At 38.6% G+C, this 25536-nt stretch overlaps 2 protein-coding genes across 4 annotated transcripts in view; both read left to right on the forward strand.

Moving 5' to 3' along the window:
- Positions 1-663: 663 nt before the first annotated feature.
- Positions 664-5789, forward strand: rpl22 (ribosomal protein L22). Its single transcript, XM_041981474.1, has 4 exons — positions 664-759; positions 1146-1256; positions 2285-2409; positions 5601-5789. Exons 1-4 carry the CDS (start codon positions 748-750, stop codon positions 5743-5745), a joined length of 393 nt encoding a protein of 130 aa, XP_041837408.1. The 5' UTR covers positions 664-747; the 3' UTR covers positions 5746-5789.
- Positions 5790-6620: 831 nt separating this feature from the next.
- The window catches only part of chd5 (chromodomain helicase DNA binding protein 5), a 42705-nt gene continuing 23789 nt past the window's right edge, over positions 6621-25536 (forward strand). For all 3 annotated transcript variants that reach the window (XM_041981209.1, XM_041981211.1, XM_041981210.1), the window contains exons 1-8: positions 6621-6960; positions 15153-15304; positions 20082-20300; positions 21549-21667; positions 22235-22476; positions 22569-22681; positions 22864-22990; positions 23237-23403. In XM_041981209.1, the coding sequence (XP_041837143.1) occupies positions 6894-6960; positions 15153-15304; positions 20082-20300; positions 21549-21667; positions 22235-22476; positions 22569-22681; positions 22864-22990; positions 23237-23403 (1206 nt within the window). In that variant the 5' untranslated portion in view covers positions 6621-6893. The remainder of the gene's footprint in view (positions 6961-15152; positions 15305-20081; positions 20301-21548; positions 21668-22234; positions 22477-22568; positions 22682-22863; positions 22991-23236; positions 23404-25536) is intronic.

Below are 25536 nucleotides of genomic sequence, written 5' to 3' on the forward strand. Positions count from 1 at the left end.
ATGACAGCAATGCAGAAACTCTTCAATACTAGGCCGATGGGTTCTGTCCACCAGGCAGCTGACAGCACACACTTCATGCCAGCCCCCAAGTGTTGCCAGAGTTCAAATGGGACATTTAATATTGCTGCTGCAAACAGACTAGAAATACTGTTGTCCTATCTCTAATGTCATGCTGTCATTAGACCTTGGACTCTACAGAAGAGAATATTAAATTAGCTGGAAATTATAGCTGTTCCCACCACTGGATCTGCAACAGGAGAAATAGGAAAACTTTTATTTTTATTTATGCTCTATGTGAAAATATTAACTAGCTTTTTATAATATTTGTTTTATTGTAATTTATATAAAGATTTACTAGAGTGTATATCTGGTATAAGAAATCGACAAGCAGCCCACTGTATATCTCTGAGTTATCTTATTCTTATAAAGGGGATATTCCTAGCCAAAACACTAAGAAGCTCATTGACATAAATTTGGCATGTTTATAAAAAGTAATAATCATTGTTCATTTCGGGGGGGGGGGGGTAATGTATAATGTGTTTGAACTCGTTTTACAGACCTCATACTTTCCCTTTTTGAGCACAGACGAGAAAACCAGTTAAACAACTACTAATAATTTAGGCGCATGTAAATATTAGGTCAGCCTGCTTAATCAACATCAGATAGCTCGATTCGATCGATTTAGCTGGCGGGTATTTGACTTCCTGCGCAGGCTTTGCCTCTTCCTTTTTGTTGAATGTGTCAGCCATGGCCCCGATTGTAAGTAGTGGAACGATCAAATAAAGTGCATTTTCACTACACATCTTTGCTTGTCTGTTTCTACCCACGGCTGTATATATAAGTGGGACACAGAAATAGTGGGATCACTCATGTTTTATTGTTTTTATTAGCCCCAGTTACTGTATCGGCAAAAACCCACGTTGGGCTAATAGGTGGTGCTAATCTGAGCTAAGAGTGGTGGGGACGTTTCTTAGCTAATATATTGTTAGTCCCTTTAAGCAGTGGTACATACAGTCAGGGACACATAACCTACTTAGAATAGTTTGACATTGTTGGCAAATCAGTACTTTCTTTGCTCTTTTAGTTACATGAACAGTTATGATTATTTGCACACGTTTGAGCAGCCTTCTTTACTTGTGTCTTAGAAGAAGCAGGTGTTCAGGAAACCTGGAGGGAAGAAGAAGAAGCAGCTCCTGAAGTTCACCTTGGATTGTACTCACCCTGTAGAAGATGGCATCATGGATGCTGCCAACTTTGTGAGTTGATCACTTCAAATGGCATACTGCCTGCAGCAGCTATTTGCTGCTTTTGAATCAGTGCGGTCCCCTTATGATGATCAGTCCCATTTTATATGAAATGAATGAATATTTTATTTAAATGTTATACACTTGCCTGCCCAGCCCACATAGGCTTATATGACACTGTTAACTTTCAAAACAAGAAGATGACCAACATACATGTACAAACTAATCCCAATAACAACTACAGAGATCAAGGTCCTTATAGTTCAGGATACAGAGACCTTTGTCTAAGTTTCCAAGTCTTTGGAAGTTTTGACTTTTGCCAAACTTTTTATGTCATATTTCAAATAACCAACTCAAAATATCCTCATCAGTCATCCAGAACAAATCCGGCTTTTTATATTGTATTTTCTCAAACATAACAGTTCTGACATCTTGATATAAAGGACAATGGATAAAAAAAAAAAACGCCATGCATCTTCAACAACCTGTCCTCTTCTGGGACACCTTATAGCACCCTACCTCCACCTGCAGAGGCAGAACCCCTGCGCTGAACTGGTCACACAGAAACCTCTGTGTTCTTTTTACATTACATAAATTATAACTCGTAAAGTAACTCCTTTTTTAACACCTGCCATTTCCATTGCTCTTCATAAGAGTCAAAAAGAGTCTGTCTGATCTGAGATATTTTACCCTGTAAAAATTTCATAAGAGAATATTTCCAGGACCTCCTTTGAACAGGGATATTCGTGAGCTTTATCACAATAAAAAAAATTACACAGCAAGTCTATCTTCTGGTAAACAAATTAGATGATTCCATAGTCTAATCACTTATAGAAGTTACATTCATTTGAGAAGTTTAAAAAACAATAAAGATTTGTTGTGCTTTTCGTTGGAGCCGTATATATATATATATATATATATATATATATATAAAACACAGCAGATCTCCTGTCTCCTGTGCTTTCAAGAAACACGTACATTTCTATTTCACAGTCTGTAGTGAGGGTTATGTGTACTAACCTTTTGTCTTGTACTTGCAGGAGCAGTACCTGCAGGAGCGCATCAAGGTGAATGGCAAAGCTGGAAACCTCGGCGGTGGTGTGGTGTCCATTGAAAGGAGCAAGAGTAAAATAGCGGTGAATTCAGAAGTTCCCTTCTCCAAGAGGTACTGCAATGTAACACTGACATTTTGTATAAAATTGTTAATGATAGTCCCTAGCACATCAGGGATTCTCAACAACCTCCTAATGAAGCTCTTCCTACCAGACGTACCAGATTCTATACGTCTCACTTTAGTTCTGCCTGTGGAATATGGTCGTAGTCCATCTGAAATGTTTGTCTGAATAATCTTCTGCATCCTCTCTGGCTGCAGAAAATATGTGGTTTACAGTTAGTTGGACCTCAAATTGTATACTCAGACTCTGTCACCACTACCAAGTTTTAAACTATGTTAAATCAGCAGTTTGCCAATATGGAGAAAACCGGTAACTGAGATGAAAGAGGGCAGATATCTTGCTCTTGGTTAAACAGTAAATGTGTTTCTTATTACATCTTCCCCACGTCTGTGATGTTATGTATACTCATCAAAGACGTGAGGAAGTAACCTTAAAATAAATTATGTCGTTTGCAGTTTTGTATTTATATATGAACAGGGAGGGGTGTACAATTCAGCTCGACGAGTTCAGCAGCCTTCAGCCAATGTTCTGTTTTTTTACAGAAAGTTTCTCTGATAAAACACAACTCAGCATGAGGTCAATGCCTTTTTTTTGCCAGTGTCCAGTGGGCTGTAGACAAAACAGCCTTTAGTTTGAGATAAATGGTCTTGTTTATTTATTTTTATTGTTGCAGTATTATTTACGATTTAAACTTATTTTGCTAAAGGACAACTGAAGGTCAAAGCTAGCTAGTGTTTTTAAATACTCAGTTTCAATATAAATGTTCAAAGACATTTTTATAATGTAGTTGACAGAAAGAAGCCTCCCGGGTCCAGGTAGAGGTCCTGTAGCCTTGTTTTATTTGTCCAAACAGGTCTCTCTTGTAAATGAGACTGTCTCTCTCAACGGAGCTACCTGTATAAATAAAAGTTAAATAGAAAAAAATAAATTAAAAAAAGGCTTTTTATCTGTTTTCTCTGCGAGAAATAGAGTTAATATGTGTTATTTATTTATTGTTTACAAAGCAGAGATGATTTTGTTGGAAGTGGACTTTGTGGTTAGTTTATGGTTACTTTACTTTGTTTCTATATTACTTTAAGTTGGAATCAAAATATAAGAAAAATAAATAAAACTTAAAAGGAGCATTCATGTGATTTTAAACATATATAGTCTTGTGAAATTAACACTTAAAAATCATGATAATAGTAAAATCAGGATTATTTCTTTGACAAGGAAAGGCTGTTTTAATTTATACCTTAAGTTTTAAATTGAATTCATACCTTGAAGTAATTTTATTTTAAGTTACTTTATTTATCGATAGATAGTTGCCTTGAAGAGAAAGTTTTCTTCAAAAACTGTCTTAATGTGACGCTTCACTGCACTGGCAAGTTTTTTTTGTTTGTCTTTTTTGTACCTGCAAGTCAACATTTCAGTTTGTTGCACTTCCAGAAAAGAAACCAATCAGTAGTTCATGTTAAGAGACCTGTGTTTTTGTCTTATTGTTCTTTAATAAGGTTTGTATAATTGTATAATCAATAACTGATTAGTGTTGCAGCCCTAAAGTCGTCCTCTTAAACACTGATGGTGTGTCCGTATCACTGCTGGTAGTGTTAGAATAATGTACTTCTTCATACACATCAGACGCCACCCACTTGACCACAAAAGTTTAACATGGGAAAATTACCTTTTTTTCTCGCATCTTCCTGTGTTTAAAATACCAATATTTGTTCTTTACAGATTGTTTGACACTAATTTAAAATTGACAGATAGCAAAACATTGTTGAAAATGACTCATTATTTAAAACTGAAATAATCTTCTTGCTTTTATGGTGAGTGTAAAGGCCAAAAAAAAAAAAAAAGCTACAGTTGTGTACCAGTGCAAATTCCAGGTATCTGTTCAGACATGGACTATACACAATCCCAGTTATCAGTTAATTTAGAACCTCTTTGAACCTTATTTCCCTATTTGCATCCAGCACTCACGTGACGTACTAGTGAACGAGTACATAGTACAAGTTCATAACTCCCCATTCTTTAGCTAGTACTAGTATTTTTATTAATCCAGTAATTCAACCATCAAGCACTTTTTTAAGATTTATTTTTGCCTGGGTTGTGAGCTTCTACAATTTATGTCCTGTACGTTAAAGAATAAGAAATAAGCCTTAAAGGTGCATGGTGGAAAAAATGTATACATCATTAGATTGACTAAAATAACTGTTGTCTTTATTCTCTTAGAATGAGCCATTTATATTTACTTGCTGTGGGTCCACATACATGGCAGCGGCCATGTTTGTTTTTACCATGGTGTCTCTGAATGGACAAAAAACTGTGTCCGAAGTGAAACTCCAGTACTGGCTTTGTTTGTTAGGTGCTAGAGCACCATTTATGATATGTAATGCTTTAAAAAGCTTATCACAGATGAAGATGACACTAAACACTATCAGTGTACAAGAAAAGTCAGAGCAGACTTTACCTGAGAAGACTGGGGTCTTGGAATACAGGAGGCACTTCTGAAGACTTTTCATGACACTAAGGGGGCATTAGCCATTTTATTAAGCTGTTTGCTGGAGCAACAGTGTATTAGTTGTGGACAGGAAGAAAATGGACCAGGATGACTCTTGGACCGAATTGAGGTCAGGGGAGATAAAATAATTATGGCAAAGTTGTTATCCATGTAGAAGAACAGCTTCCATCCCCCTCCACAGAACTGCAGAGCTCCTTCAGCAACCGACTCCTTCACCTGAAGTGTAAAGGAGCTCTATCACAGGTCCTTCTTTCCTCCAGTAAACCACACACATGCACATTAGAAAGGCAATATATTGTGGTTACACATAAATTATTGCAGCATTTATTAGTCATGAGTTTTCTAAAACCATCAAGAACAAATAACACCAGCAGAATGCTGCCACCAGGGGGCATCTGTATCATTTTAGGTTTCAATAAGAAGACTTAATATAGTCTCTTCCAGAAGTCACTTGAATGTTGTCACCAGCCATGATGCAAGCTACATGTCATCATCACTCAAACTGAATTTAATTAAATGAAAAGTGCATTTGCAACTCATGTTTGTTCCAGCATATTTAAAATAAATGATGAGTTCATTGGATGCTGGGTGAATCTTCACAATTCAAAGATCAGAAAGACTGAAACCAAACTGATGTGCACTGTCTCCCTCCCTCTCGTTCGTCTTTGTTTTTTTCAGGTATTTGAAATATCTTACAAAGAAGTATCTGAAAAAGAACAACCTCAGGGACTGGTTGAGGGTCGTAGCCAACACCAAGGAGAGCTATGAGCTGCGCTACTTCCAGATCAACCAGGATGAGGAGGAGGAAGAGGACGAGGATTAAACCTTATGCCTATCTTAATAAAACATCACAAGAGGAAACAAAAATGTTGTCCTTTCGTTCTTTGTTGGCCGGACATTTCATACAGTACAGTTTCATGCAATGTGTTAAAGAAAATAATGTTTCTTTTGCTATTTAGATCCATCATTTTAAAGATTTTTATATTTCACATGCTCCTTTATTAGAATTAAAATACAAAAACTTTGTTCTAGGAGATCCAACAAGGTGACAAGGAAAATGGTGAAAATCTGTTGCAGCAGTCACATTTGAAACACCTCCAGCTAATAAGTGAATTTTGATACCTGAAGTAAAGCTGAAATTTGTGCTCTCTATGGGGCATCCTGTCTTACAGCTTTGGTAACCTTGACAACAGATCACTGACAGTCAGGACTCCTCACCACATGCAGCATTCAAGCTGCAGCTACTGGGACCTGTTAGTTTTACGTGGGGTTTTGGTCATTTAAAAGTCTAATTTAGACCACAAATGTTTTATTACGTCAGTGTTTGCCTTTAAGGAGAATCGCCCCTCAGGTTACATTTTCCATTTAGAAGAAAAGGTGGATGGAATGTGCGGCAGCTGTGCCAGAAGTAAGAAGTTTCTGTCTCAATTCTTCCGACTTCCTAACAGAAATGTGCCGGGGACAGGCGCGAGAGTGTAGCCGCCTATTAGCTGCGCGAGGAGATGCCGCGCGACTCTCTTTTTTTCTTTTTTCTTTTAAAACACCACTAGTTAAAGTGGTAACTAGGAGAGTATGACTAACTAGTTGTGGAGAAATTATGGGATGCATCGTCATGGCAACAGACCAGACGTCACAATCTGGGCATGTGTGTTCCATTTTTGTCTTTCTTATTTTTCAGACTGGAAGACCTGGATAGAGATCAGTGGAACAATTATAAATGTAGTATTTTTAAATTTATTTTTCTAAAAAACAAACAAAAAACTAAACAAAAAACAAAGCAAAACCGGAATGAAAGCCCCAAATTCACAGCGAAAAATAAAAAAAATTAAAAAATTGAACAGAGCGACGAACAAAATTTTTTTTTTTTTTTTTTTTTTTTTTTTGTGAAGAAAGAGACTCGGCTGCGGCGTCTGGAGGGTTAACTTTCTGTATTCCCAGCCTAAAAAGAGGTTTGGGGGCTATGAGATAAAGATGCCGGGGTCGCTGAGTAATGAAGACGAGGGACAAGACGACATGGATTTTGAAGACGATATGCCAGGTGAGGGAAAGAGGGGGGAGGCGGGGTGTCCTTCAGATTATTTTGCGCCGCTACGCCTTGAATGCGGGGAAAAGGGCTTGTCCTGCGTTCCTGAGACCAAAGAGGAAGAGGAGGAGGAGGGGTGGGGTGCAATAAGCAGAGTCATGACATTTTTTTTCTCCCTCTGTACGACCTGGTGTCTTAAAGGTGGAAACGTGTTTTTGGATTTACCCCCGGCTCTCGTCACATTCAGCCTGCTTTAGGGACATGATGGAAACCCTGCCGCATGGTTTCTGTGGGCTGGTTTTTTTCACAGGCTGAATGCGTGTACAAGTGAAATGCCTTAGGCTACGCCAAGTAAAGAAAAAAAGCACAAGTTATCAATAGAAATGTTATAATTGTGGCAGTTTTGCGTTGCAGTAGCAGTATATGCATTGTTGTGGCGTTTATTTAAAAAAACAGGCTACATGAACAGCATCTCTGTTCATTTAGTAAAATATGCGCTTTGCCTGCTGTTGTTGTGATGAAGGATCTTCTCAAACTTTCATCTTTTTTTTCCCAACACTGTATGGCCGCAGAGGTGTGAAAGCCACGTGTGGGCTACAGTAAAAACTGAATTTTGTTTTATTCACTTGCGCACGAATAAAAGTCGTTAGAATTACCAGCATCCTTTCAGCTTTAGGTCGTGCATTAACCGAAATTTCATCCAACCCATATTCTTGACACGCAGCTCATTCCAGTCACATGATGGCTACATGCAAGCCAAAAATGTAAGGTAATTAGTGACTGCTAAAATCTAACTATTGGCCACTGCAGCACTGAAGCAACTGTGTTCTACATGTCATTGTCTCTTCTTAAAAGGGTCAGTATGTAATTAAGTCAGTTATATTTTGTAATTAACAGACTTATATAGAAAGCTAAATTTTGACCTTTGTGATTTCCTGAGATTTACATGTTTGTAATATTTGTGGTAGGTATTGATCACAAATCTCCTGATTAGTTCGGGAAATGCCTTTTCCAATTTTACTTCTATCCATGATCTGCATTATATGCAGCTACAAGCCTTATTACAACAAAATCATCATTGTCTGTCCAACCAAACACTAAACAACTAAATATCTTTCTTCTGGCATGGTGTGTTAGGGGATAAGGTGATGAAGTGACCTGTTGTTGCATCCTGCTGGGCAGCAGAACAGCCAGGCATCGTTTGTACAGATCAGCCAATGAACTCACTCCTGCAGCTTGTTCTGAAAATCAGATGGTTTGATGTCAGGGGCAAGACTTTAATAATGCAGCATCACAGTGTGCAGAAGTTCTGTCACTGTGGATTGAGACAGTAAGAGCCCAATGTGAAAAGTTTTTTTTATTTTTTATTGTTGAATGGTTAAATATTACTAGCTTAAGGGGTTTCTTGGTTGGGCTATACTAATATATAACACTGGTTTAACTGTCTAAATCTTACTAATGTTTGCATGGAGCGCTAGGATTAATAAATTTGATTAATTCCTGTATGTGAAGATGTACATTAGTGAGGGAAAAAGCCAGAGAGAAAGAAGGGGAGAAACAGAGGGATGCTGAAGCATCACCTGTGACTGCCAGGCATAGCCTGAGGGAGAACGCAGTCACTAATGTGTGTCCCAAATAACAAGTTGTTGGTTATTTGTGCATGCAAAAGGAAATATTATTGTTTATGGTAGGTGTTTAAAAGAGTAACATTTTCATTAGTCATTGAAAGTTCTTAAAAATTTAAAGATAAAACCAGTGACATTATAATCTATGTTGACCTAATATGGGATAAGCGAATGGAAAAATAGTGTTTGGTTTTTTTGTTTGTTCTGTTTTTTTCTTTTTGTCTCACTGAAGCTTCACACCATTGTATGTATATGGACATGTTATTCAGACATATAATTGGTTTTTAGCATGTTTATTCAATCTTACCACATATTTGATCATGGTATAATGTCAGAAATATCCTTATTGTAATGCTGGTACTGGAAATTGTTAATAGATAGTTAACTTCCATCAACAAATAGCAAAGTTACAGACAATATCAAGGATCCAGGTCAGAATTTTCCCAGCATCAAGAACCCTATATGGAGTTAAAACACAACAGTGTGAAAGTACAGCCCCTAGGACTTCAGACCCCTGAATGCTGTGTTTTCACAGCCTTTGATTTTTATGGTACATGGAGTGACCTAAGCTTACACTGTCAGATTTTCCGTTATGTTTTCTGTTTTAATTGCTTTGTTCTTCCCTAAAATTGAAAGATTATCATGGGCTTTTGTGTGCCTGCAAATGTTATCCCCAATTGGAAAAGGTTCTATTTTTGGATCCCTCACTGTGAAAGATGACACAATTTTTTTTTCTCCTGCGTGTGCACATAGCCTGAGCATCAACGATGCTTTCTTGTGTGTGTATTTCCAGATCATGTATTTTCTGGCCTTAACCAGATCCATCATGAACCAATAAGAGACATGATTCTAATTATTCGACTTTGGTCTTGACCTTTTATCCCTTTGATTATTTAATTTTCTGATAACATCTTGTGGCCGTCTCTGTCTCAAGGTATTTAAAGCCAGCACTTATTCATAAGGAAAGTATTTTCCTGCTTCTTGTGAGAGAAAGGGTTGACAACATTTAGTGTACATTTTTACTCAGGGGCCAACAGAGAAAGGATCAGTGTGCTTTCTGGTACACTTGAGCTTCCTCACATGGGAATTTCTTGAGAATCTCTCTTCGAATGGGTCAGTCTGTTGGCCAAGCCCCTGCAGGAAGGTCAGAAATATGCATGTCATCCCACCACATATTATAAATGACTTGTTTGCCAAGTGGGGCTTTTGTCATCTGGTGCCAGACCTCCCTTTGCCACATGACTGAGCTAGCTTCCCTCCTTCCAACACCTGGCACAGCCAGGTCCACTCACCAAGCAGAAATCACTTCCCAGATGGCTTTCCCTACTGAGACTTCACAGGCCATTTACTGTAAGCAGGGTTTATATTATACAAGTATCTAGGTGTTGAAGCATAATATCCCCCCAACCTATCTCCGCCCTAATGAACTGCATGCTTTAAAATGCTCCTAAAGCATTTGTTCACTATAGATTTTTTAAAATAACTACACCTCTGTGACTTCTAGAAATAGTAATTCTTTTAACCAGATCTTTCACAATTATTTTGCTATCTTAGCTAAGTGTTAGCATACCAAGTGCCGACATTTGTCAGTGAGCACAGAAGAAAATACAGTAGCTGTTCAGAATATTTCTACATTCTGTATAAAATTATTACAGAAAATTAAATACTTTACCAAATTACAGTACATGTACACACAGGGCACAGCTAATTCTTACAACTTTATTCATACTGTAATTAATAATAATAATCATGCAATTGCGACTATTTGAGCTGATTAATGTAATTTGCATAACTGACTTAATAAGTGGACAAAACCAAGAGATTTGGCAAGCAAATGTGATTTTTTTATTTATATTTTATGTTAATTGTAAATAACTCTCACTGCCAGTTGGACTTACACAGTGTCTGAACCATGAATGGAGCACTAAATGTTCTGATTCAATTCCAGCTTTCATCTAAACAGTCCTCTTCATCATCCTGTTCGCATTAGGACATCATCAGACCAAGACAACACCAAACACACGACAATGAGATGTTGACATTTTTATGATGTGGTATATCCACCACTGTTGTTAGTTTTTGTTTAAATAAATAGTCTGAAAAGAAGAAATAACTTCTACTTAGATCTTTTACATTCATGATAAAATTTCAGTGTAGCATCAACTTTTTACATTTTCTGTATATTCCACCTGAAAGTTGAATATCCTTAACTTTATGTGAGTAGTGTACTTGTATAACAATCAGTTGTAAACTAAGTTTCCTAATCATGGTAACCCTATATGCATTGTAAATGCACATAGCTTATTAAATCCTATAGCTGTCCTGCCAGTTGTATAAATTCCTTGAAAAATTGTGGCTCTTAAGTAAAAGACAGGAAATCCTCAGCAGGATTTATCATCTAGGGTTATTAATCTATATACAAAGTTTAATTGTAGTTTATTTAGTTAGCTTTTTATCTTGTATTTTTTAGTATAATCTCATGTATTTGAAATTTGCACAATCATGCACTTTATACAATTATTACTGCAACTGGTTTGCACTTTGTTTTTTATTGTCTGTACCTTGTTGCTGTGTATCGTTGTAACCTGCCCAGGGACAATCAGATACAAATTGGCTGCAAGGCTAACTGTCACACATTTACATTTGTGTGTTTGTGTGCAGTATTGTCCTTTGTTGAATAAATAAATAAGTTAATAGGTGTTTAATATTTTCATTCTGCACTGTAGAGGTTAAACAACTAATAACAAGTCAACCAAAATGACCATCCTTCGAGCCTCAGCACTGGTGTGCTTAAAAACAACTTTGTCTAATCAGCTCTGAATAATCAGGTGCTTTTAACTGAAACATTTAAACCTTACACCAGCAACACTGCGTCACCACTGCCAAGTATGAGTGATTTATTGTACAGGAAGCAGAACAAGGAACACACACTCAGGCATCATCTGGTGTATCTAATCAGTGATGTGTGGTCAGCCTGTCATTCATCATTCTCTCATAGAAAACAAAAATGGTCTGCAGAGCGATCGACTGGGTTTTCTGTGTAATCCAAAGCTGTCGTCTTGCTGCATCTGAGCCATGTCATCATCTGTGCATCTAAGAAAGATGTAAGGCATGCTGTGTTGCCATCATGTCTTGCCTGGCAGGCAGCGAACACACATCTGAGACATAAAAGAGCTCCTTGTTTGAGATACTGAATACATAAACTCCAGGCTTTATTTAGAGTGAGAAAAATAATAAGTGGATAGAACCATGTGGGTCTGTCAGAGGAAGAAAGAATGAGTATACAGGGTTTTAGACATACTAGGTAGGTCTGTAAGTAATTAATGCCATTTTTTTGTCCAGGAGCACTTTTAATCAGACTATATTGGTCACATAAAGTACAAGTCATCCCCAGTTAGCGCCATAGATGTAATGACACATTCCATCCAGTAGCCAGGGGTAACAAATGAGCTTGACACTGCCGCTGATTAAAGCTTTAAAATTACAGTACTGTATGTGTGTGCATTTAGTACCTCCTGCTAGCGCTGCTAAGTAGCAGATAAGTGGCTGGTGAGGTTTGTGTGTCTACTACAGGAATCCCTCCTCCCCAGTCTCTCACTCCAGCTTCCCAGGGGAGAGGTAGACTGCAGGGCTGGTGTTGGCTGATTGACTCTGATACATGTGCTGCATATTTCATGTCCTCCTGTCTGTCAGCATGAGACACAGAGAACAGAGAGACCGGAAGAGACAGAAAGACACATAGTGCAAATGAGACCAGATTACCCTTCGTGGGCCAGCTACATCACATGTGTCTCACTCAGTGGGTCTCCTGTGATGTGTTGTTTGGGGCTGTCTGTCCTCCTTACTTACTACTCTGTGACCCACTGTGGCATCAGTAAAGTCTGTGGCGCTCAGCAGTCAGCACGTTTGTTCACAGCAGCTGTGAGACTGTACAGCTGACAAGCAGCAGCCGGTCGCTTTAGTCCCAGCAAGCAGTAAAGGCAGAAGATATGCACTATGCACCTCTGTGGTCCTCCAGGGAGGTGCCATTTAACGGCAGGACAGGCACTTCATTTATTTGTGTTTTGACAATTAAAGTTGATCCACACTCAGTGAAGTGTGATTATGTGGTTTATTGCACCAAGTGCTCCTGCTGGTCTGATATTGATTTTTTTTTTCGTGGTTATTTCCAAAACAAGCTAACTGACATTTCACTGCACCATGTTTTCACAGTGTACAATTTTCTTCATTTAATAAAGGACTTAAATGAATTGTTTTCACTTTTTCTTTGTGGTTTGCTTCTGCACTTAATTGAAAAAAGTAAGAATAAAATTTATGTTGGAAAGAAGAATTTCTTAAAAAAAAAAAAAAAAACAACAAAAAAAAAAACATGGGTTAATTTTTAATTTGATGATCTAAATGTTTTTAAAATGTTTGGACAGGTATAGCAAAAGACAAAAATATTGTGTCATTATAGAAATGCTAAAAACAATCAACAAAAAAACCCCACCCTGACTTAACATTAGATTTATTAGAATCTAATTAGATTTATTAAAAACAAACCAGTAACATGATAAGGTATAAATAAAGAAAAAAATAATTAAATGCTGAATATCTCAGGAGTAAATTTGGGGAAGGGTACACTAAAAGACTGCAAAATGAGGAGAAATTCTGCTTTAGTAAGTGATTAAACAATTTGAGAACTATTCTAAACACATGACCTCAAGGCTAAAAACTAGCATTGGCTGCATTGTATTAAAACATGCAGGTTTAGAGAAGAAATCGCTGCATATAGGCCCAAGGACACTGAAAGCCTTCATGAATGAAGCTAGTTTGGTGCTGATTCCACACAAGTTAAAACTACCATACAAAGAAAACAGATAAGGTCCAGAAATGCACATTGCTCCTCTACAAGCATCTTGAGCTCATTTAAAATAAGATGAGTTGAAGTGGAAAACTGTCGTATTGTCTAACAAATCAAAAACTAAAATTATTTTTGACATCATGGACTCCTCATCCTTTATGCTAAAGAGACATGGGAACATCTGGCATGTCATTAATGTACAATTCAAAGGCCAGCATGTGATGCTACTCACACATCTGTCAGTGTACATTTTTAATACTAAACTATAAAGATTTTAGAGCAGCATGCTGACAGACAAATAAGTTACTTTACTGGGAAGGTTTTGCTTAATTAGAAACACAATACCAAACCATTTTCTCTATGTACTACAAACTATTGGAGCACAATATTTTCCTCACTCCTTACCCTTTCTACCTCAGTTTTACTCATGATTCCTCACTTTTCTACTTAAAACCCTGCAAAATTATGATTAGGAATCTAATATACATGTGTAGAGGTTAATGAATATACACTCACCAGACATGTAGGTACACCTTGGACCCATTTTTACCTTCAGAACTATATTAATCCTTGGTGACATAGATTCAACAAGGTGTTGAAAACATTCCTCAGACGTTTTGCTCCATATTGACTGGACAGCATCACACAGTTGCTGCAGATTTGTCTGCTTCACATCCACGATGAGAATCTCCCATTCCACCACACCCCAAAGATTTTCTGTTGGATTAAGATCTGTACAGGCCATTAGAGTACACAGAACCCATTGTCATGTTTAAAGAATCCAGTTTGAGATGATTTGAGTTTGGAGACACGGTACATTATCCTGCTGGAAGTAGCCATCAGAAGATGGTACACTGTGGTCATAAAGGGATGGACATGCTCAGCAATAATACTTAGATAGGCATGCTCTGTTGGTACAAAGGGGTCCAAAGTGAGCGGAGAAAATATCCCACACACTATTACACCACCAGCCTGAATTGTTGACAAAAGGCAGGCTGGATACATGCTTTTATGTTGTTTACTCCAACTTCATGTTGGAGACTCATCAGACCAGGCGATATTTTTTCCAATTTTCTGTTGTCTAGCTTTGAGTAGTCTGTGTGAATTGTAGCTTCAGTTTCATGTTCTTAGCTGATGGAAGTGGCACTCAGTGTGGTCTTCTGCTCCTTTAGCCCATCTGTTTAGGGTCCGATGTGTTATGTGTTTACCTGTCAGTGGTTTTAATGTTGGACAATTTGCAAATACATGAGTTCTGTATCTATTTGCTCTGTCAGCAGCCTTAAAAACCTTTTCCTTTCTTAACTAATGTCAGGGTTGAGTCACATAAAATTATCCTCGGAACCATAAAGAAAGATTCTGATATCCGTTTACCAGAGCCCCACGACATGTTGTCATTGCATGTTTTCTTTAACCAATAATAAAACCTGGCTAATTAACAGTTACGCAAAGGTCAGCAAAATATGCAAATTCTCTCATTTTACATGCTGTTACAATTACAATAAACGTGTATATTATTTAACAAAATAGAATCAAAATATCAAATAAAATTTTAGTTATGTCCATATGTGTGTTTCATTTGTGTTTCAGTATACCTATATTGTCTATAGAGTCTACAAATCCTTCATCTAAATATTCTTAATAATTTTGATCATTACTTGTTCAGTGTGTTCCACTCATGTGTTTATTACTATGTATATTCCTTTCCTAAGCAGATAAAGGGCTTCTTTTTGTGTCTCCAGATGAGGATGACGAAGGTGAGCGCCACACTGTTCCCCTCTCTTCACTCGCCAGCTTCTTCTCTGATGATGATTCCCTCAAACAGCAAAAGAAAAAGAAGCCCAAAAAGATAAAAGAGGGGAAAATACCCAAGGTTAAAAGGAGGAAAAAAGAGGTAAGCTGTAATTCATATTCAGACCCATCTGTCATGACCTGGGATTCTACAGCCTGGCAGGAATTTTGGCTCAAGCTGTACCCCGCATGCTCTGTTTCGTACACCGTTGCTCTTTTGATGTCTTTGCAATTGGATCAAAGGTGTGCTTTGGCTGCTGGACTGCCTCTGTAATCTAAATGAGAAGCAGTGGACTGTCTCAGGCCTAAGGGAGGCTGGCAGCGGAGTGTCTGTTACTGCCAGTATAAGCTGTGGGCACCAAATGCCAGTTTAGAGTGTGGATTTGTGCCTGTGGTGCTGGTGCTGATGGCAGGGACTGTGGGTCACAGGCACAGTGTTTTAGCCAAGCAAACAGTGGGAAGTTTGAACAGAGCAGAACTTCTCTGGTCTTTAGTCTTCAAAATTGGTTTTAGGTAAATTTGCTCTAGGCTGTAACATCAATGTCATGTTGATGTTTTTACTTTTAACTTTTAAAGTTAAAAAGATTTAAAATGACCTTTTAAACACCTAATTCTGAATGAAATGGCCATTCTGAATTAAACTTAAATATGAAGTAAGTGGCTGGTTTATTCTGATTTTACATCTGAATTGAATCATTCCTCTATCATGTATACGTTCATTCTGCTTTAGATGAATCCTGGTCCTTCTTCGTAAGCTCGTTCCCCGATAATAACGGTACTCTAGCTCCCTTCTCCTCCTCAGCTGACAAAAGTGAAGTAGTATGCTGGTGTTGAGCTGCTTCTTCAAAACCATAATCAAAATCAAAGTGAAAATGGTTCTTATTATGTGGTCTTCCATGTTGTAGCCAAAAAGAAAAGAAGCAGGACCTAGAGTTTTCAATCAGAAAATCATCTCAATCATCATTTCAATCATCTTAAGTTGAATTGAGTAATGGCAATTAAATGTGTTTTCCAAGTCTACATCAATTGGGAATTACTATTTCCATGTAAATGCAAAGGAGATTACTTCAATTCCGAGTCATTTTATTCTGAAAGATTAATTCCGAATTTAAAAACATCATGTAACCGTGGCCATTATTGGTTTGGATCTCACCTTACTGGTTACAGGTTATGTGACAAGGATGCATATGCATTGCATCTTAACAGCAGTGCCCTAAAGCTTCATGCTGGGACCACTTGTCTTTATGTAACTTCCTTGGACCTGGGTTCTTGTTTTACTGTTAAGCAGAGTAGACAACATCAGCTGCTCTTGTCATTCTTCCTAGTTGTCTCCATGGTTTCTGCATGAATTTCTGCCTAACTCTCTTGAATATTTACTTGGATAAAAGATTGCCACTTTCAGTTAAACCTTTCTCAGACTGATCTGCTGGTCATCCCAGCCAATCAGTCCACCCAACATAATATCACCATAAAAAAACTCTTCAACCATCTCCCAAAAATAAGCTTCAAAATTAATGTCTGAAAAATCTCTGACAGTATTATCTGTCTGTCAGTCTTTACACTTAAGAAAAAACAGTCAGTACAAATATAGGCCATGGTTATTGCCTACCTCGTTCACTCTTCTAGCAGGTGTCCCAGCAAAATTTCACTGGCTGCCCAAATCAATTACAAATTTCTAATTCTCTCCTTTAGAGTGACTGCTGGATTTTAACCAAGTTATCTGAATACAGGCCTTTGCTCCTTCCAGACCACTGTGTTTCTCCTAGTCATATCGAAGACACTGAGAGTCTCAATCCAGACAATGGTGGAATGAGCTATTTCTTGCTTTCTGAGCAGGAATGTCCCTCTTTATTGTCAATAATCTCTTTGAGACTCATTTCTCCTGAGATCCACCTCCTGTCTTTAGACCTCAACCACGTGAACAGGCCCAAATTTTTCACGCATTTGTAATTCTTCACTGTGTACTCTTTTATTTAGATGAATTTGGTGTTTGCTAATACATAATGTTTATTCCAGGACTTTTGAATGTGCTAAAGCTTGAATGTTGTTTGAAGACTCTGTTTGTCACTGAACACTGTGTGCATGCATGTGACCCGTCATTAATGGGGATAGAGTGCAGTATTTTTATTAAACATCATTTAAAAAGTCAGTCTTTCATAAAAGCATTTGATCTAACTTAATTTTCCCATCACACAAGCTTAGTAATTACAGGAATGTTGTGTATTGCCAGCAATTTCTCTTTCTGTGTTGGCAGTGGCTTTAACTGTGTCAGTGAAATGGCCAGAATGTTCCCCACTGCTGGTTGGAGCTGCCAGCAGTGCTGCGAGGAGCTTGACTGGTCAGGCTGCCACCCAGCCCTTCGGCTGCTTGTGGTAAACACTGAGCTCTGTTGGGTCTCTCTGAGCTAATGAGGTGGGGGGACTCCCTCCGATGCTCTTCTCTCCTCTCCGTCAAACAGTCTCTCTGTATTCTCCTTTTTCTTTTCTCTTGTTTTGTCTCTCACATGCATCATCTCATCACTTTCTGTGATCTTTTCTGTGATCTTTTCTTTTCTTTCTTTCTTTCTTTCTTTCTTTCTTTCTTTCTTTGCTCTAAGCTGCTTCTGTAATTCACTTCCAATCGCTCCCCAAAGGTTGCTGTCAGACAGGGTTCAAAAGTCAATTGGTGTCAGAAACTGTCAGCGGCACATCCCAGTCTGAGGTCAAAGCTGCTGGCAGGAAGATTGGTAGCCAAGGAAGATTGAATTATATTTTCTTTCCGTTTTCTCCTCTCATCAAAGAAAGCTACTACTAAAGAATAGAGGTTTATGGGAAAACAGTTGATTTTACTTGTAAAAAAAAGAAGATTCTGCAGTTTGGCCACAGTAAATCCTTCATCTATCTGAGAGAAAGCTGACTGTAAAGTGCTAACGTTTTACTCAGATACAGTCGGGTGAAGATGAGCCTCCTTCTTGTTTTTATAACTTCACTATTCTCCTTGGGATTGTGAGTCAACAGAGCTGTTTCTGATTCAGAGAAAAAGAAAGAACCGCTGTTTTACAGTAGCATTTTTTTCCCCCGTTGAGCTACATTTTATTGAAAATCCACTTCTTCATTCATTTGATATTTTCTGTGGCATCCACTGCAATCTCCCTAAGGCAGAGACATTATGGGGAAGCCTCTAATTTGATTACCTGATCAGTGCTTATCTGATTTTCTTCCCTCTGGAAAGTACAAGCATCATCTATGCTTCTGTGCTGCTGTATCCTCTTTTCTTCAATGATATGTGTTTAACATTGAACTCTGGGCCACCATGAGGTTGTTGCACAGTTCTACCTTGTCCTTGTGGCAGTTCTGCTTCTTTGCTTTTCCCTCCTCCATCTCCACCCCCATTCCACAATCTTCAATTTACTCTCTTTCTCTCTCTTCTTCTTCTTATGCATAAATGAGATTTGTCTAGACGGGCGCTGGAGCACCGACTCTGCAACCACAGGCCTCTGCATAACAAGCTCGTTATGCAAACGTGCCTGATTGGATGGCGCCGTTCCATTGGTTGCCACTGTGATAGAGTGTGTGTGTTGTGTGTGTGTGTGTGTGTGTGGGGGGGTGTGTGTGGCATGATAGAAAGAAAGAGTGAGAGAGGAAAAAGAAAGTGGGAGAAGTTTAGAGATAGACTGAGAGAAAATAATGTGTTGGAGGGGTGAGGGAGGGGAGCTATGAGATGTGAAGGAAAGAAAGTGAGAGGAGGATGAGGAGGGGGGATGAAAACTAGAAAGAGAGAAAGAGAGAGAGAGACAGAGAGAGAGCCAGACACTGCTCAGATTTGGTCACCATGGCAACACAGCCAGGCTGCTGGTAGGGTTGGCGGGCGCTGCGGCAACGTGAGCCTTTCCTCTGCGCTACAGAGCAAAACGCCTGCAAGTCTCTCCATGCAGCCACACAGGCCTTCCGAGCAACAGGCAGCGAGCTGAGCACAAAGCCACTGTGCACTCACTTCACCCCACTGCATGTGCACACACATGTATGGGCTTAATTACATACTATACACATACTTTAAAACATGTAAAAGGACACAAAAAGAGTATTAAAAACAAACATTAACAAAAGAATATTCACACATATACAGGCACATGCACCGACATGAACACATGAAATGTTACAACAGTGAACTTTAAGGGGAGCTGCACACCCATTCAGAAACACATCCACAAATTAAAAATGCCATGCACATGTGCATACACCTACTAGAAACTAAAGCACAAGCAATTAGCTGTGAGGTGGATGAGGAAAGAAACAGCTTTCACTTCTATGTTACTCGCACGCACAATATAAGCAACCTCCACTGAATTTGTTAATGTGTAGCACTCCTGATCACACAAACAACACCTGTTAGCTGTTAAATCCATACAATCCTCCAGATGTCCCATATTAAACAGGCAGAATGCAGCTCAATCTGTGATTGGCTGCTCTGACTGAGGTAGTCTGTTTCTTGGTTTTCGTTTATTGACAGCACATTAAAAGGCGCATCATCTATTCACCCTGACTCCACATTAGCTCACTGCTGACAGTCAACTGGAATTAATTCATTTAACACATGAAATGAAAAACATGAAAAATGATTATATTGGTAAAGCTTTAACACTTTGTCATGATGTTATTTAATTTATGTAAATTCCATCAAGTAAAGTACTTTCCACTGACAGCACCTGATTTTTTGTGTTGGTCCTCTGTAAAATATCTAATCCCCAACACTTACTAAAATTCCTGCTTATTTGGCTTATTTACTTCATATTTTAATCATACAGTTCTTTTTTTCTTTATGTTTTTATTTTTGGAAGTACTTGCTTGACATGGGAATCTTCGGGTCCTTTTTTTTTTATGTGTCCCTGTCAAATATCAAAGGGAGGACTCCAGGCAAGAGTGGACAGTGACCTGGAGGAGACATCAGAGGTGGAGGAGGAACAGGAATGTCCGGAAATAGGTTCTGAGAGTGAGAGCAGTGCATACGGGCCCACCAAAAAGAAGAAAAAGAAACCCAGGGAGAAGAAAGAAAAAAAGCCCAGAAAAAAAAAGAGAGATGAGGAGGAGGAGGATGATGACGATGATGATGGAAACATGAAAGTAAGTCTGTGGTCATGACGAAGACATTGATTATGTTGTTGTCTTCTTGGATTTTACATTTAGATTAAGAGTTTTTTTTTTAGGTGCGCATAAAACTACAGAATAAAGATCAGATTATAAAATATTTTTCAGTATCATTTTCCATTGTGTAACATCACTTATAAGCTAAGTGGGTAAAGATAATTTTAAAGTGTTTTATTCTTTTTACAACACTGAAGACAACTTAAACAAAGATCAAATGACAAAAAAATAAAAAAAACTTAAGCAGAACTTGGTAGACTTGAGAAAAAGTTGAAATTAGATAAAAATTTGAAAGAATACAACCTTTACCTCCCTCTCTGGCATTAAATCAAACTTACCAAGTTCTGTAATAATGAACAAATCTGAGCTTCTTTACAGTAAACGTATACTCACTTGACTGTAAGGAAGATTAGGTCTTTGCAATCAAATGTTTGATAAATTTGTACATGTATCCTAATTCTCTCTTCTCTGTTACATGCTGATGCTAACTTGTTCAAGCTGTCAGCACTTCAAAAACTTGTTTTGTAGAATGATCAAGAAGCTGTGTGTACAAAAACATGTCATTTTAACCTGATTGTCTCTTACCCAATCAATTTTGCAGTTCAGTAGAAGCCACAAAGCATTCCACTGTTTTTAGATGACATGCAGCTGTAGCAGAATTAGAGCCTCTTTCTCAGAATTGCTGTTCTGCTATGCCGACCTCTCTGTTAAACACATGCATTGATTTAGCTTTGTGACTGCTTCTGATTCATAGGACCTACAGCTTTACTCCAGTTCAGCATATGTACTTGACAAACAACACAGTAGTGCAAAATATTCAGGTGAAGCATCCCTTTAAATGTTAGAGTAGTGAATGCTTAAAATGAATACTGCACAATATTAAAATGGTATTGATATCACAATACAAATGTGCATGAAGACTCTTTGAACTGCTGTAAATGGGAGGCTATAGAGGTTTCTTGGTAGACATTTTGACTTAAAATACTGGAATAGTAAAAGTACATTTGCTGGACAAAGGCAGGTGTATTAATGAGAGGTGCATTGAATGAAGTACACCTGAGCTTAATACCATACACTGAAGTATTTTTTCCCATATAATGTCATCACAATATTCAACAACATTATTGAATTTAATATTTAGAGGTCCTGCAGAATTATGTTAAAATATTTATTTATAATCATCATGTAAAATATAGGTATTGTTCTCTCTTGTCTGTACACCCATAGGAACCCAAATCATCCAGTCAACTGATGCATGAATGGGGTCTTGAGGATGTTCAGTATGGCTTCACAGAGGATGACTATAAAACCATCACCAACTACAAGGCTTTCAGCCAGTTCCTCAGGCAAGCAGCTTATTTTGTTTGCATTATCTTTCTATGTTAAACAGCTTTGTTGTGTTTCAATTTCTGTGGACTGTTGGAGTTCCCAGCTGAGAGTCTTCCAGCAAGACTTCACAGTGAGACTAGAGTGTAGTGTGACAAGCAAACACTGCTCTTTTTGTTTGAGCTAGAAAGCTCGGCTGTTGGGATAAAGAGTCTGTCTCACCTGGGGCTGTCTGGATCGGCTAAGCCTCTGCTCTGACAAAGTGGAGCATGAGCTCCTGCAGTGCCCCCTGTGTGTAGTCAGCTGCTTGCTGGATGCCTGTGACAGCCGGGAGGCTCTGGGACTCAGTGCTCTGACCCACTATCTTTCACAGGCCAGTGTGCCAAACCTCAAGCTGCTGCCTGACAAATCACAAACATGACATACACAGAGCAAAGCGAGGAAAACAAAACTGAAGGGACAGTGGAGTGTCAGCAAATCAGGACCCAGTTCCCTCCAGTGCCGAGGGAAGTATGAATTACACAAACAGGAATGAAGTGTGACATAATAAAGCTGCTGTTGTCTCCCCTTCCACTGGTTTAACTCAGGCCTCTCATTGCCAAGAAGAACCCGAAGATTCCCATGTCAAAGATGATGACAGTGTTAGGGGCCAAGTGGCGTGAGTTCAGTGCCAACAACCCGTTCAAAGGCGCATCTGCCACTGCTGTGGCTGCTGCTGTGGCTGCCGCCGTGGAAACGGTTACTGTGGCTCAGCCAACGTCTGTCAGCAGCAGCCAGCTGGGCTCTCAGCTAGGGCCAATCAAAAAAGCCAAAACCAAAGAAGGAAAGGGTAAGGCCTGCTGAACTGTGACAGAACTCATGTTTTTTCAAGTAATATTAGCCAGAAATATCATGTGGTTAATACATCCGACCTTATCTCAGGACCAGGAGTTAGGAAGAAAAGCAAGTCTGTGAAAGAAGTGAAGAAGAAACCCAAACCGAAGAAGACCAAAACAAAGTCTGGCCAAAGTGGGAAGAAAAAGAAAGTATCCTCGGTATGTGTTGTTATTTTGCAGAACTCTTTGCCTTCAGCTTATTTATTTTCATAGCTTCTCAGACCCTTATTTTTAGTTAAATGAAGTTGACCAAACAGTTTACTGTGCTGACTGTTGGAGCCAGTTAATTCAAATCCTTTGTGTAGCTTGGAGCTCTTCAGCTTGTGTGTTTGCTTTTCCAGAGTGAGGAGGACTTCCTGGAGGAGTCAGACTTTGATGACATCAGTATCCACAGTGCCTCTGTGCTTTCTGATACCTTGGGGGCTGCCACCAAGAAAAAGTCCCGACGTGGGCGGAAAAAAAGGAAAAGTATGTTTATAGTTTAATCTATCCATGCTCTGTGGTTTGTTTGTTTTTCCCTCCAAAATCCCACTGAAATCCTTCAGAACCAGAATGTTTGATTATGAGTAATGAAGAGCTTCTTCTTTTTCTTTTCTTTTTTTTTAAATTGGGGGGGGGGTGCATATCATGTGTGAACTACTAAATACTGTACCATTAATGTGTTTCTGTGTGTTGGAACTACACTATGTTAATTTATTCTCTTACCCTCTCCAGAGGAGGATGGTGATGGTTATGAGACAGACCATCAGGACTATTGTGAGGTTTGCCAGCAGGGTGGAGAAATTATCCTGTGTGACACTTGTCCTAGAGCTTACCACCTGGTTTGTCTTGACCCTGAGCTGGAGAAGGCACCTGAAGGAAAATGGAGCTGTCCACACTGTGTAAGCTGATTTCTTTTAATCATAATTTTGACTTAAAAAGCTGAGGTTTCAATCAATCAATCGTAATGCTCCTAATTTTTGATGTAACAGGTTCTAACTTCACTATGGTAAAGCTTGATTCCAGCCCACTAGAATTCTTTAACATTGTTTGTGTGTCATTCAGTGGTGTTGAGTTGCTATCCAACTCATTTGAGCATCATTCATTCATTTTCTGTACCAGCTTAATCCAGATCTGGGTCGAAGGAAGGGAGGGGGTGGAGCATACCCTGGCTGCTATCAAGTGAGAAGCAGGATAGACCCTGGATGGGTTGCTAGTAGAGGTGTGCAATATGGTATTGTTTGCGATAATACTAGTAGATTTTTTGACACCAGTAGAAAATGTGATATTGTCATGTCATTTTAATATCATGACATTTAACTGCACCTCAACCCATGCAACACAGTGGAGCTCAGCTGAATGAGTGAACAAGAACTGTGACAGAGCATAGCAGAGTGCAGCTGTGCAATATTTAGAATGTTGATTTTGGCTTTAAACAATAAAAAAAACTGTGATATCAACAAAAAACTGCTTATTAAAGAAATGTTGCCGTAATATGCTCTGCTATGTGTTCCTAAAGACCGCCTCTTCCAAAGTTAAATCCAGGCAAATACCATAAGTAGACCCCCCACCTTTGCTACCTAAAGGTGTCAACTTAGCAATTCTGTTGCTATATTTAGCAATTATTCAGACGCATCTAGCGACCCTATTTTAAAAAATAAATAAAACAATTAGCAACAAATGACTTTTCAGCTCTTATTGCAGACTTATAAAGACTGACATATTGTTCTTACTCTTATTTGATGAGAAGCAGTGCTGGCCAAAGACATCAATGTTGTCTGCGGGATCTTTTTGAGATATTTTAGAAAAAGGATTGTGATGTAATGTTCTTTTGTCCTTTTCAGGCTCACCCCCCTGGTAGCCAGGCCATCACAGGGCCAATACAGAAAGAAGCAACCATTCATACTCTCTCTAAGTTCCATTTAGATTCATTAACTAACCTAACAGATATGTTTTTCAAGTGTGGGAAGAAGCTGTATATAGAGAACCCGTGCACGTATAGAGAGATCATACACTGCATAAATGGCCTAATCAAGTCTTCTAATTATATATCTAGTCAAAAAGTCTTTTTGAGCTTGTTTTTCAAGCAAGAGCAGAATGAGTAAAATTTTTTTCTTACATAGTTAATAAATCCTAAAATTGGTAATTCTACACACATTTTAAGTTCAAGAATCTTACCGAGACACTGTTTTAGATTACAATGTGTTTTTCACAGTGAATTTTAGCTGTGTAAACCTGTTTCAAGTAATGTGCACACAGTACCCTTAGTGGCAGTGGCTCTGGTTGTAGAGCAGGTATCCATTAACTGGAAGGTTGGTTGTACGTAGGATGAATCTTCCCAAGTCAAACGGTCTTTGTGTAGGAATTACTGCCATCTAACGTTGGAATCGTGTATTGCATTCTAACATATAGTGCCTTCTAGCGTCTCTCCAAACATGTATTGCACTGTATCTCAAGAAGCCTTGTCAACACCAATGAAAGCATGCCATCTGATAGTTAATAGAGCGTTTACTCTGTTACACACAAAAAACTCACTTGTGTTCACTCACTTCCGCTGCCATGTTCACAACAACGTAGTTCACCTACTTCCGTTTACTTCACAATACCAGCAACCAGACCTGAAGGTGTCGTGTCAAGAAGCAAGATGGAACAGCCTCCACCTTCCGGTTAGAGGGTTCAACACCTGCAGTTTTTCTGCACAAACATTTGTAACGCTCTAAACGCTTTCTGGACCTCTCTGTGTCTGCGAATTGTGGTTGTTGTGAATCTTTTTTTTTTTCTTAACTTGTCCTGTCCAGCATGGTGGCAAGGCAGAATGCTGGTCTGGCTGCTGTGTTTTGCCGAAAAAATTTGCTTTGCCAAGGGAAGCTTTATGGGTACAAGGCTCCTTTTGATAATAAGATTTTATTTTTAATCTTATTTGTTTATTTTGAATTATGGATGTTACATAATCTTGCTGGATTTGACTAGAATGGACAGAAATAAAGTAGAACAGTGAACAGACGTAAAAAGGAAAGTAGAAAAAAAGGAAGAGG

Source organism: Melanotaenia boesemani, chromosome 3 (assembly GCF_017639745.1).
Source record: "Melanotaenia boesemani isolate fMelBoe1 chromosome 3, fMelBoe1.pri, whole genome shotgun sequence".
In the NCBI taxonomy this organism is placed as follows: domain Eukaryota; kingdom Metazoa; phylum Chordata; class Actinopteri; order Atheriniformes; family Melanotaeniidae; genus Melanotaenia; species Melanotaenia boesemani.